Here is a 12,622-nt window from a genome sequence, read left to right on the forward strand (position 1 = left end):
ACCACAATATACTGCACTAAACTTAGCTGCATAGGTACTGGCTGGTCTGGATACAGTCCTACTGGTTTGTAGAAAAACACTCCCCACTCCTACCAAAGGCTGTGTTTTCTTTTTGTTTGTTTGTTTGTTTTTAGCTGTGAGAAGGATAAAGGAAGTGACCACTGGCCAGGGATGATGGAGGATGTGGAGGGAGGGACCTAGCACCATCAGGTATGCCCCTACAATAGGTGGACACAGTTCCTACATGCCACCAGGTTCAACTAAACTGGGAAATCCAGAACAGGAGCAGTCCAGCAGATGAAACCAGGAGCTTATGAGAGACCATCCATCCATCTGCTGCAGATAGAGAATACTGGCTGACAAAGGAGCTTACTATAATGCTCTCTCTCTCTCTACCTGATGGGAGATGATCATAAACCACACATCTCTGGATTCATCTGTTGCTAATGACAAGGATCTAGAAACATGATGGCAGACAAAGGCCAAATGCAGTAACCATTATCTCTTTCTCTCTCCGAGAGATCCCACATGCCTAACCCAGGCCCTTTTGAGTTCAAACACAGTCTCTGTCTCCACCACCTCTTCTGGGAGACTGTTCCATGCGTCTACCACCCTTTCTGTAAAAAAGTATTTCCTTAGATTACTCCAGAGCCTATAACATAAGAATTGCCGCTGCTGGGTAAGACCAGTGGTCCATAGTGCCCAGAAGTCACCTCTTAACTTCATCCTATGCCCTCTCATTGCAGAGTTTCCTTTAAAATTAAAAAGAGACTCGACTCATGCGCATTTACATTAAATAGGTATTTAAATGTCTATCATATCTCCCCTCTCCCCTTTCCTCCAAAGTATACAGATCTTTAAGTCTGTCCCCATACGCCTTATGATGATGACCACATACCATTTAGCACAGTTACTTACCGTAACAGGTGTTATCCAGGGACAGCAGGCAGATATTCTTGACTGATGGGTGACGGCACCGACGGAGCCCCGGTATGGACAATTTTAGAGTGATTGCACTCTAAGAACTTGGAAAGTTCTAGCAGGCCGCACCGCGCACGCGCGAGTGCCTTCCCGCCCGACGGAGGCGCGCAGTCCCCAGTTAGGATAAGCCAGCTAAGAAGCCAACCCGGGGAGGTGGGTGGGATGCAAGAATATCTGCCTGCTGTCCCAGGATAACACCTGTTACGGTAAGTAACTGTGCTTTATCCCAGGACAAGCAGGCAGCATATTCTTGACTGATGGGTGACCTCCAAGCTAACAAAAAGAGGGATGGAGGGAAGGTTGGCCATTAGGAAAATAAATTTTGTAAAACAGACTGGCCAAAGTGTCCATCCCGTCTGGAGAAAGCATCCAGACAATAATGAGATGTGAAAGTATGAACTGAGGACCAAATAGCAGCCTTGCAGATTTCCTCAATAGGAGTGGAACGGAGGAAAGCTACAGATGCTGCCATAGCTCGAACTCTATGGGCCGTGACAGAACCTTCCAGTGTCAGTCCGGACTGAGCATAACAGAATGAAATGCACGCTACAAGCCAATTTGACAACGTACGTTTAGAAATGGGGCGTCCCAATTTATTCGGATCAAAGGACAGAAAGAGTTGTGGAGTTGATCTGTGGGGCTTAGTACGCTCTAGATCACAGGTGTCGAAGTCGGTCCTCGAGGGCCGCAATCCAGTCGGGTTTTCAGGATTTCCCCAATGAATGTGCATTGAAAGCAGTGCATGCACATAGATCTCATGCATATTCATTGGGGAAATCTTGAAAACCCGACTGGATTGCGGCCCTCGAGGACCGACTTCGACACCCCTGCTCTAGATAGTAAGCTAAAGCCAGTCCAAAGTATGTAAAGCCTGTTCTCCAGGATGAGAATGAGGTTTTGGGAAGAATACAGACAGGACAATCGATTGGTTGAGATGAAATTCAGAGACAACCTTAGGGAGAAACTTTGGATGTGTACGCAGAACCACCTTGTCATGATGGAAGACTGTAAAAGGTGGATCAGCAACTAGTGCATGCAGCTCACTGACCCTCCTGGCAGAGGTAAGAGCAATAAGGAAGACCACTTTCCACGTGAGAAACTTGAAAGAAGCTGTAGCCAAAGGTTCAAACGGAGGCTTCATTAAGGTGGAAAGAACCACATTGAGATCCCAGACTACAGGAGGGGCTTTAAGAGGTGGTTTCACATTGAAAAGACCCGCATGAATCTGGAAACCAAAGGATGAGCTGAGAGAAGTTTCCCATAAACTGGCTCATGAAAAGCAGCAATAGCACTGAGGTGGACTCTGATGGAAGTAGACTTGAGACCAGAGTCAGACAAAGAAAGAAGATAATCTAACAAGGTCTCTACTGCAAGGGAAGTGGGATTATGATGATGAAGAAGACACCAAGAAGAAAACCGTGTCCACTTCTGATGGTAACATTGCAGAGTGGCAGGTTTCCTGGAAGCATCCAGAATAGAACGAACGGGCTGAGACAGAAGAGAATCAGTTGAGGTCAGCCTGAGAGATACCAAGCTGTCAGGTGCAGAGACTGGAGGTTGGGATGCAGAAGGGTCTCCTGATGCTGTGTAAGTAGAGAAGGAAATAGTGGAAGAAGAATGGGCTCCCGGGAACTGAGTTGAAGTAGAAGGGAGAACCAGTGCTGTCTGGACCACCGTGGAGCGATGAGAATCATGGTGGCTTGTTCCCTCTTGAGCTTGAACAAGGTTTGTAACATGAGAGGTAGAGGAGGGAAAGCATACAGGAACAGATTGGACCAATCCAGGAGAAATGCATCCGCTGCCAGACGGTGAGGAGAATAGAGTCTGGAGCAGAAGAGGGGCAGCTGATGATTGTGAGGCGCTGCAAAGAGGTCTATCTGGGGAGTGCCCCATTGAACGAAAATGGACTGGAGAGTCAAAGGATCGAGAGTCCATTCGTGGGGCTGGAGAATTCTGCTGAGATTGTCCGCTAAGGAATTCTGCTCTCCCTGAATGTAGATAGCCTTTAGGAATAATTGGTGATCTGTCGCCCAAGACCAAATCTTCTGAGCCTCCTGACACAAGAGGCGAGAGCCTGTCCCACCCTGTTTGTTGATATATTACATTGCAACTTGATTGTCTGTGCACAGTAGTAGAACTTGAGGAAAGAGAAGATGTTGGAAAGTCTTGAGGGCATAAAACATCACTCTGAGTTCCAGAAAATTGATGTGATGCTTCTTTTCCTGGGCTGTCCAAAGACCCTGAGTTTGAAACTCGTTCAAATGAGCTCCCCAGGCATAAGGGGAGGCATCGGTTGTGATGACTAGTTGATGAGGAGGTAGATGGAGCAAAAGACCTCTGGAGAGATTTGAGGATATCAACCACCATTGTAGAGATTGACGAAGAGACGATGTTACAAATATGTGTCGTGAGCAAGGATCCGTCGCTTGGGACCACTGGGTAGCTAGGATCCATTGAGGAGTGCGCAGGTGAAGACTTGCGAAGGGGGTGACATGAACTGTCGAGGCCATGTAACCCAAGAGAATCATCATTTGCTTGGCAGAGATGGAGCGTTCTGGAAGCACCTGCTGACATAGAGATTGAAGAGTCTGAAGGCGGTTGGACGGCAGGAACGCTCTCATGAGGACTGTGTCCAGGACAACTCCAATGAATTGAAGTCTCTGAGATTTGGGTAATTGATCTCGAACCCCAGAAGTTGTAGAAAAAGGATGGTCTGGTTGGTGGCAAGGAGCACTGACTGAGAGGAAGTGGCTTTGATTAACCAGTCGTCCAGGTTAAGGGAAGACCTGAAGATGATGAGAGCGTAGAAAAGCAGCCACCACAATCAGACATTTGGTGAATACTCTGGGAGAGGAGGCAAGGCCGAAGGGTAACACCTTGTACTGGTAATGACAGTGATTGATCATGAAGCAGAGGAACTGTCTGGAGGCCAGATTGACCGGGATGTGAGTGTATGCCTCTTTGAGATCTAGGGAGCATAGCCAGTCGCCTTGATTGAGAAGAGGATAAAGAGTGGCCAGGGAAAGCATCCTGAATTTTTCTTTGACCAAGCATTTGTTGAGATCGCGAAGATCTAAAATGGGTCTGAGATCTCCTGTTTTTTTGGGAACCAGAAAGTAATGGGAGTAGAATCCCTGCCCCTTCTGATCTAGAGGAACTTCCTCTATGGCGTTCAGAAGAAGGAGGGATTGAACCTCCTGAAGAAGGAGGGAAGACTGAGGAGTGTTCAAAGCAGACTCTTTTGGCAGACTTTGGGCAGGAAGAGTCTGAAAGTTTAGAGTAGCCATGGCGGATGATGTTGAGGACCCACTGATCCGAGGTGATGATCTCCCAACGCCTGATGAATAGAGAAAGACGTCCTCCTATGGGTTGAGGAAGATGGGTGGATGGTAGAACACTGGCTATGCCCTGGAGAACGAAGTCAAAAGGGTTGTGTAGACTTCTGTTGTGGAGGAGATTTCACCTGTTGCTGCTGTTGTGTCCTAGGTGGTTGCCGTTGTTGCTGGCGCTGACGCCTAGGCTGTTGAGGAGCTGGTGGTAAAGGTCGAGCCACATAACGGCCCAGGGGGGGGAGAGGAGGAATCGGTGGCAGATTGGCTTCGGGGCAGGCAGGCTTCGGCACAACTTCGGGGGAGGGGGGGTCACTAACGGGAGATAGGAAGGAGAGAGGAAGGGAATAGAAAGGGACAATTGTTAGGCCTGAAGGAAGGAAGGAAAGAAAGGATGCACATTCAGAAGGAAGTACAACCAGAGACTCATGAAATCACCAGGCAAAGGTAGGAAAAATGATTTTATTTTCAATTTAGTGATCAAAAAGTGTCAGTTTTGAGAATTTATATCTGCTGTCTATATTTTGCACTATTTGTCTATTTTTCTATAGTTGTTACTGATGTGACATTGCCTTGACATCTTTGAAAAAAAAACCGAATATAAATAATTAACATTTTATCTGCGTACCGTGTGCTTTGTGTTTTTTTTAATGTTTTGGTTACCATTATGTATTAATAAGATTATATTGTGTGTATATGAAAAATGGATGGAAAAAATTGCATTACAATTAGTATTATTATTGGGGTGGAGCCAGGGGCGGAGTTTGGGTGAGTTTGGGCGGGGGTATTCAGTTGGTACTTGTTAGGCTTAGGGGGTACTTGGCTTGAAAAGGTTGAGAAACAGTGCACTAGAAGCTGCACTTACCATAAAACCTTTGTGCACACATGTAGGGCAAGTTCTCCCAATCTGCACACACAAAAATTTGCATATACGAGTACTTAGCTTGCTTCATGCCATGGTATTATGCCCATGTGGGATCTCTAAGAGGGTAGAGTTAAGGGGAAGGGTCATTAGAGGTGGGATCTCTAGGAGGGTAGAATTAGGGTGGTGGGTCAGTAGAGTGGGCAGACTTGATGGGCTTTGGCCCTTTTCTGCCGTCATTTTCTATGTTGCTATGTTAGAAGTAATGAAAACCCAGGCATTACTACGGTTGATTTGAATGAAGAATATTAACATATATCAGTCTGCCTCAGCAAGATGTTATCTTACCGATTTGACAAACTTCATTCTATCTGGCTTAACAACAACTTCAGGTCCTCAGCGGGCCACCACACACTCAAACCATCTCATTGTGCGGGGCTTTACGCTCCCACTCGTCATTGGACCAGATAAACGTTTTATAAATATTTTTAAGATTTTTTTAATATAAGAATTATTTTTAATATATGCTAAAAGTACTTAGCTTCGTATATTCGACGCTACTTGGGAGGGTGGAAACATCAAACACTAACATGTTTCGCCCGTTTAATTCAAAGGGCTTTATCAAGGCTCCCTCTCCCTAAATAAATATAAAGCACATCTAAGTCTCTATAAATATCACTATCCAGCATATATATTCAAACATACTTTGATCCTTTCAACAATAGTATTAAAATTTACTCTCACCATTCATTCAGCTATCTCCAACCATTGCGTCAAAAACGGAATGGCGGTCACGCTCTTGGTCAGCTGATTTATACGTGACCCTGACGTCGGCGTCCCGAAAAAGGGACGTCGACGTCTGGGTCACGTATAAATCAGCTGATCAAGAGCGTGACCGCCATTCCGTTTTTGACGCAATGGTTGGAGATAGCTGTATGAATGGTGAGAGTAAATTTTAATACTATTGTTGAAAGGATCAAAGTATGTTTGAATATATATGCTGGATAGTGATATTTATAGAGACTTAAATGTGCTTTATATTTATTTAGGGAGAGGGAGCCTTGATAAAGCCCTTTGAATTAAACGGGCGAAACATGTTAGTGTTTGATGTTTCCACCCTCCCAAGTAGCGTCGAATATACGAAGCTAAGTACTTTTAGCATATATTAAAAATAATTCTTATATTAAAAAAATCTTAAAAATATTTATAAAATGTTTATCTGGTCCGATGACGAGTGGGAGCGTAAAGCCCCGCACAATGAGATGGTTTGAGTATGTGGTGGCCCGCTGAGGACCTGAAGTTGTTGTTAAGCCAGATAGAATGAAGTTTGGCAAATCGGTAAGATAACATCTTGCTGAGGCAGACTGTGCTGTTAGAAGTAGACATCCTGCATTGGCCTCTCTATCTGGTGGTATTTGTTTGGTATGACATGCTAAGAGTGTAGTGTAGTAATTATGGGTGTAGTAATTATGGGCAAAGAGTCAGGAAGGAGTATGACTCATTGTTACAACCAGCGTGAGGGGGTTCTCTGAAGAAGCCACTGGCGAAATGCGTCAGGACCCGACAGAACCCGCTAGAGTGAGACAACTTCCTAACCACTTAAAGTTAAGTTCTTCAAATAAGCTCACATTTTATTATTTTGAAGAAAATAGTTTCACTAAGGAATGGACACTTCAAGTTATACAATTATTTAGACACTATTTAAAACTTTTCTACCAAGTGAAGATGGTGCAATGATAGACTCTTGAAAGCACTTACAAGGGTTCGTCCCTGGTTTGGTGATTTTCTTACCATCCATTGGTTCTGAGCACCTTCTCGGTTATAAGGATTTTTATTTCGTTCACTGTCCCTTTATCTTGTTTTGTTGTATTTAATGCTATAAGAGTAAACATCCTGCATAGACTCAAGAATAGGTATGTTTCCTGCTACTGACAGTAAGTTTAAGGTAAATTTGTCTACCATTCAGTCCAAAAAATTGTATACAAAGCATTAGTCCCAGTTATCACACAGCCTAAAATTTAACAGTTAAAAGCAAATTCTGTTTAACCCCCAGAGACCCAAATATAGAAAAAAACGTAAAAAAATGTTTTCGAACGTTCACATGTTGTTATAGGAGGCTTGTGATCCCTAAATCAGTGTTTTTTTTTTTTTATTTTGACATTTTAGTAACTTTTGGGGAGGATGTTGTAAAATTGCAACGCTGGGCCTGTAAGGTAGCAGAATTTCAATAGTGTCACTCTCTCTCTGAACACATGTAAGGAATAATTAAAAGTTTATTTGTACTTTACAGCTTATAAAGACCCACCTAAGTTTATGTATATACACAACAACAATAGTATAATAAAGAAAAAAGTAATTTTTATTATCAATTTAATACAAAAAATGAGTATCATATAAAAACGCAAATTTTTCCCTGTGAAGCGCCCATTGACTTCTATCAGCGGTAATCAAGAAATTTCGTGTTTTTGCACAAAAAATTTCATGTTAGCGCAAATACGGGTAAAAACGGCCACGCTATGAAATAGCACTTGTGCTATCTTCATAGCACGGTTTTGTGAATCGAGCCCTATATGTGCATGTTTTATTTGTTCATTTATTCAGTTATGGTAGTTCCAAAAACAGTTATTTTGCTCTGAAAAGCACAGGCGAACATTGCACTTCCTGCAAAGTGTGTTGGTATAGCCTTTTGCACAGTGTCGGCACCGTCCTCTATCGGCTTTGATGGGAAAATGTCCAATCATGTCCTTGCAAACTTCCTTTGGAGGGTGTGCATTTGACTTTTTGGCTGTCATGGCAGCTGAAGAACCTCCATCATCTGTAAACTGCCTCTTTTGGGAAGTCAAGGTGCCCCCTCTTGATGAAACTGGGCTTGCAGATGGTCGCCCTCGCTTTGACACTGACCCAGCCGTTCCGATCAGGATAAGAGAAGATGCCAACTGGGCCTGAAACATTCTCCTGTTTAGCATCTGTTTCTTTGGGATATCCAAAGCTTTGCAGTCCCTTTTGTACAGGAGCCAAGCATTGATCACAGCTAGGTTAATGGTGTGCCAGAAGATGTAAAGGTACCAGCGGTAGGACTTCAGTGGAAACTTGTATTTTGCTGCAAATGAGTCTAACAAATCCACTCCGCCCATGAATTTGTTATAGGCAGCCACGATATAAGGCCTCTCAACTTCAACAAATCTTTTGGCAGTTTTGTCCCAGCGTTGAATCTTCTCCACTGGTTGTGGGCCAGCAAAGGAAGACACAAGTGTAACCTGTCTGTTGTCAAACCATTTCACAGCACAAATGTTGTGATTTGACTCCACTCTGACATCAAAGCTTCCTCTTCCCTTTTTCTTCAAGCTTTTCTCATCCTCAAGATTACAGTTTGGAAGGTGCACTTGTCTGGCTGTTCCTGTGTAATGAATTCCACAATCCAGCAGCCTAACTATCAATGGGATGCTGGTGAAAAAGTTGTCTGCATAGATCTTGTAGTTGTGACTATGTGGAAGTGTGGAAGCAAGTTTCATCACAACATCCCCTGATAGTCCAAGTTCAGATCTTGCCCGTATTCCATTCACACTGCCTTGGTACACATCAAAATCACAAAGTATACCAGAGATTCCAGTCCTTGCCCACAGCTTGAACCCCCATGGGTTTGGCTTGCCACGCATGTACTGTTTGATGCTGCTGAATTTCCCCCTGAAAGGGATCATCATTTCATCAACAGAGTTATGTTCTTCAGGGACCACTTTTAGGCATTTCTCTCTGAAAGCATCAAGCCATGGTCTGAGTTTCCAGAGTTTGTCACTTTTTTGTTCCATCTCAGACACGGTTAGATTGTTCACAAAATGTAATGATGTCAACAGAGACTGGAATCTGTTTCGTGACATTACATCAGCGACAGGACTGTATCTTGTGTCTGCTTCCCAGTACATACGGACTCCAGGCATTTGGACAAGACCCATCTTCAGATACATGCCAATCATCTGCTCTATTTCCTTTGTGTTTGTGTTTATAGATGATCCTTTCTTCTGAAAACTGTACTGATTTGTGTTATCTGCCAGAGCGTTGATCATATCTTCTGTCACAAACTTCTGAAAGTACTCCAGTGGTGTGCAGAGGGAATGGACATCATTACTCCAAAGCAGGCAACAGGGTTGTATGACTTCATGGCCAGATAAACAGACCTATTTACACATTCAACCATCCAATGGTGTTGCAGAACTGAACAATAGGTTCTATTAGTAATGTACATGAAGTTTTAAAAAGAAAAAAAATGGGGGAGGGTTTATTTTGTAGCCTTAAATGTGATGTTGTAATATTACAACACTGGGTCTCAGGGGAGTGCAGACAAAACCTTGCTATCACTTTGACCCACTGTTGTAAAATTACAACATAGAAATAACCAGCTCTAAATCTCTTAAAATCAGTATATTCAATGATGTCATAAAATCTGCATGATCTACACATATTAATGATCACATAAAAAAATATTTCAAGCTTTTTACTTACTTTAGTCCTGATGTATCCCGTCCAAAACAACAAGATGATATACTCCAAAGCAGGCAACAGGGTTGTATGACTTCATGGCCAGATAAACAGACCTATTTACACATTCAACCATCCAATGGTGTTGCAGAACTGAACAATAGGTTCTATTAGTAATGTACATGAAGTTTTAAAAAGAAAAAAAATGGGGGAGGGTTTATTTTGTAGCCTTAAATGTGATGTTGTAATATTACAACACTGGGTCTCTGTGAGTTAAATATATTTTGTATCTCCCAGGCATCATTTCTAAAAACATTTTTTGTTCAGCTCTGAATTTTAGCATTCAGCGTGACACATACGAGAACATTTTCTGTTAAGCATGTCACAATAAGAAAGATTGAAAACTACTGCCTTATTTGAGTGATGATATCACCAGTTCACCGTTCTCAGCCTCTATCTGCTGGTGAGAAAGAATAACTTACCCATCTAGCCTAGTCTAACAGGATAAGGATTTTTTTTAAAAGCAGTAACAAAATTAAAATGGAAAAATGCTATACTTTGCCAGTTGATGTTGTTACTAATCTGTAAACAAATCAAGGCTAACTATGTGTCCGTCTACAGTACCTTTGGTGCACAACCAAGTTAAATGTAACTTGAGATGATCTGTTTTTGCAAAGCAAATTATTTTAAACTGAACATACTTAAATCCAAATGTTTTTGTCTAATGATCATGAGCCACTAAAAGCTCTATGGCTTTGATAATATACATGTTCAGAATGTTACTGAATATAAATAACTGGGTGTGATTGACTCCACTCTTACTTTTAGGCCTCCTATCAAAAGTGCAGTTTGAAATGTATTTTTTAAATTGAAACTTTAAAATATAAGTGATTAAGATGTCAAATTTCTAGACAGTATTGCAAGCTACGATTTTTCCTGCTTTGGATTAATTTAAGTCACTTATTTAGGCCTCTCAAAATTAGCCTTGTGTCCTTTGAAAATTGTACAGGACATAACAAGATTGTTACATGAATTGTCAAAGAATGACCACATTTTGCCAGTATTGAAGAAACTTCACTGGTTGCCAATTGGCTGGTGAACTCTTTAAAGTGCCGATGTTAATTTTTAAAGCTTTGTAAAGTGAAGCACCTCTTGTACTGGCTTCCTCATTGAGAATCTATCAGTCTGCACATTCCTTGAGATTCATTGATCAAATGTTTTTAGATGTTCCAGCTTTCACAGATAGAATTTGATATGTATTGATCTATTGTGTATGTTGAAAGAGCTAGACTGAAATATACTAGCATCAAATTTATGAGATCCACAGCCTCTCCAACAGTTTAGGAAACATTTGAAAACTTATTTGTTTGAACAAGCCTTTAGGTCCCCTTTTATCAAGCTATGATACAGAGTTTTAGCGCCAGCCAGTGAGATAAATGCTCTAACACTCACAATGAGTGTCAGAGCATTTACCTCACCAGCCCAAACTAAAATTATTTACCACAGCTTGGCAAAAAGAGACCTTAATTTATTTTCTGTCATAATGGATTTAGAATTGTAGCTCTTGTTGTACAGGTATTTTGTGTTTATTGGTCTTTATTATTTTGATATTATGTATGTTTTTATACTGTACCCTGCTTAGACTGGTAGGATAAGCGGGTAATCATTTTTTTTAATAAGCTGATGAGATGATGCACACTATAAAAATGAGAGATGGAGCAGTATTTTCACTAAGCAACCATTAACACCATGTCCTTTTATTTGGAAAAAAATTGTTTTGTATTCCATAAAAGCAATGCACCAAAATATTTCATATTAATAGATATTTGAAGCTTTCAGAAATTAAAAGCACTCACCCCCTTAGTATCTTTGACAAAGTAACTTCCACTCGAACCCTGTGAGATTCTCTCAGGGAAAACACCACATTCAAGAGCCTGTTCTGCTCTCTGTATAATTTCAACAAACTCTGGGTCATCCAAAATTAAGTTAATCTCCCCAGTGCCCCCAACACTTCCTGAAATAAAAAGAATAAGCCTCAGTCTAAGGGCTTCTGGTACAGAAGTTTAACATGTCCAAAATGTGTATAATCTAGTTTAAAAGAAGGAAGGGAACTTTGATTTCTCTACAGGAAACTATCTTCTGGGTTTATTTATGACCAGTAAAGAAGTAGTTTCACACGAGACTCTCTTTATGCTTCACTGTTGAGATCTCTTCCCCAGGTGCTAATTATTTACAGTGCCTTGTAAAAGTACTCAGAATCTTGTACCTTTTCATGTTCTGCTGTCCAAAACATCAAATTAAAAAAATGTACTGATTTTTCGCAGTTGCAACATAAATATGGCCTAAATAAGTCACAAAGTTTTAAATGGTTGCAGCTGAAGCAGGCTATTCGGGAGGGGTTCCCTGAATGGAAAAATCTTAATCAGTATAGTCTGGAATTTTTATGCTTTCAAGCCGATTTTCTGGGACACCAGGCCGCACAGTGGTATAAATTGCTATCTGGATTTATGAATAAAAAACCAAAGACTGGTCTTAGAGACATTTGGAGCATTGAGATTAAGCATCAAATTTCTGCATCTCAATGGCCACGTATTTGGTCTTGGAGAATGAGATGTACAGTGTCTGCATCTATGAGACAAACTTGGTTCTTTTTGTTACATAGAGCATTTTGGACCCCAGTTAGATTACAAAAGTTTGATTGCTCTAAGTCTAATAGATGCTGGCATTGTAATCTGGAAGCAGGGACTCTAGATCATCTACTTTATTTTTGTCCCTGTATTATGGCCTTTTGGAAATCAAATTGATCCCAAATTAATGGCTTATTAGAAAATCATGTAGCTCTATCATACGATACAATTCTATTTGGAACGTCCATGAGGAAAAAAAGTCAAATTTCATCTAATAATAATAAACTTTTATTAATAATGACAGGAGTTGCCAATCAGCATATTACTAGAAATTGGAAATATTATACCAG

The 12,622-nt window shown here is 41.4% G+C and overlaps 1 protein-coding gene across 2 annotated transcripts in view; it reads right to left on the bottom strand.

Moving 5' to 3' along the window:
- PI4K2B (phosphatidylinositol 4-kinase type 2 beta) overlaps positions 1-12,622 on the bottom strand; it is a 73,970-nt gene that overhangs the window by 46,634 nt on the left and 14,714 nt on the right. For both annotated transcript variants that reach the window (XM_033948253.1, XM_033948246.1), the window contains exon 2: positions 11,502-11,659. In XM_033948253.1, the coding sequence (XP_033804144.1) occupies positions 11,502-11,659 (158 nt within the window). The remainder of the gene's footprint in view (positions 1-11,501; positions 11,660-12,622) is intronic.

This window comes from Geotrypetes seraphini, chromosome 1 (genome assembly GCF_902459505.1).
Source record: "Geotrypetes seraphini chromosome 1, aGeoSer1.1, whole genome shotgun sequence".
NCBI classification, from domain to species: domain Eukaryota; kingdom Metazoa; phylum Chordata; class Amphibia; order Gymnophiona; family Dermophiidae; genus Geotrypetes; species Geotrypetes seraphini.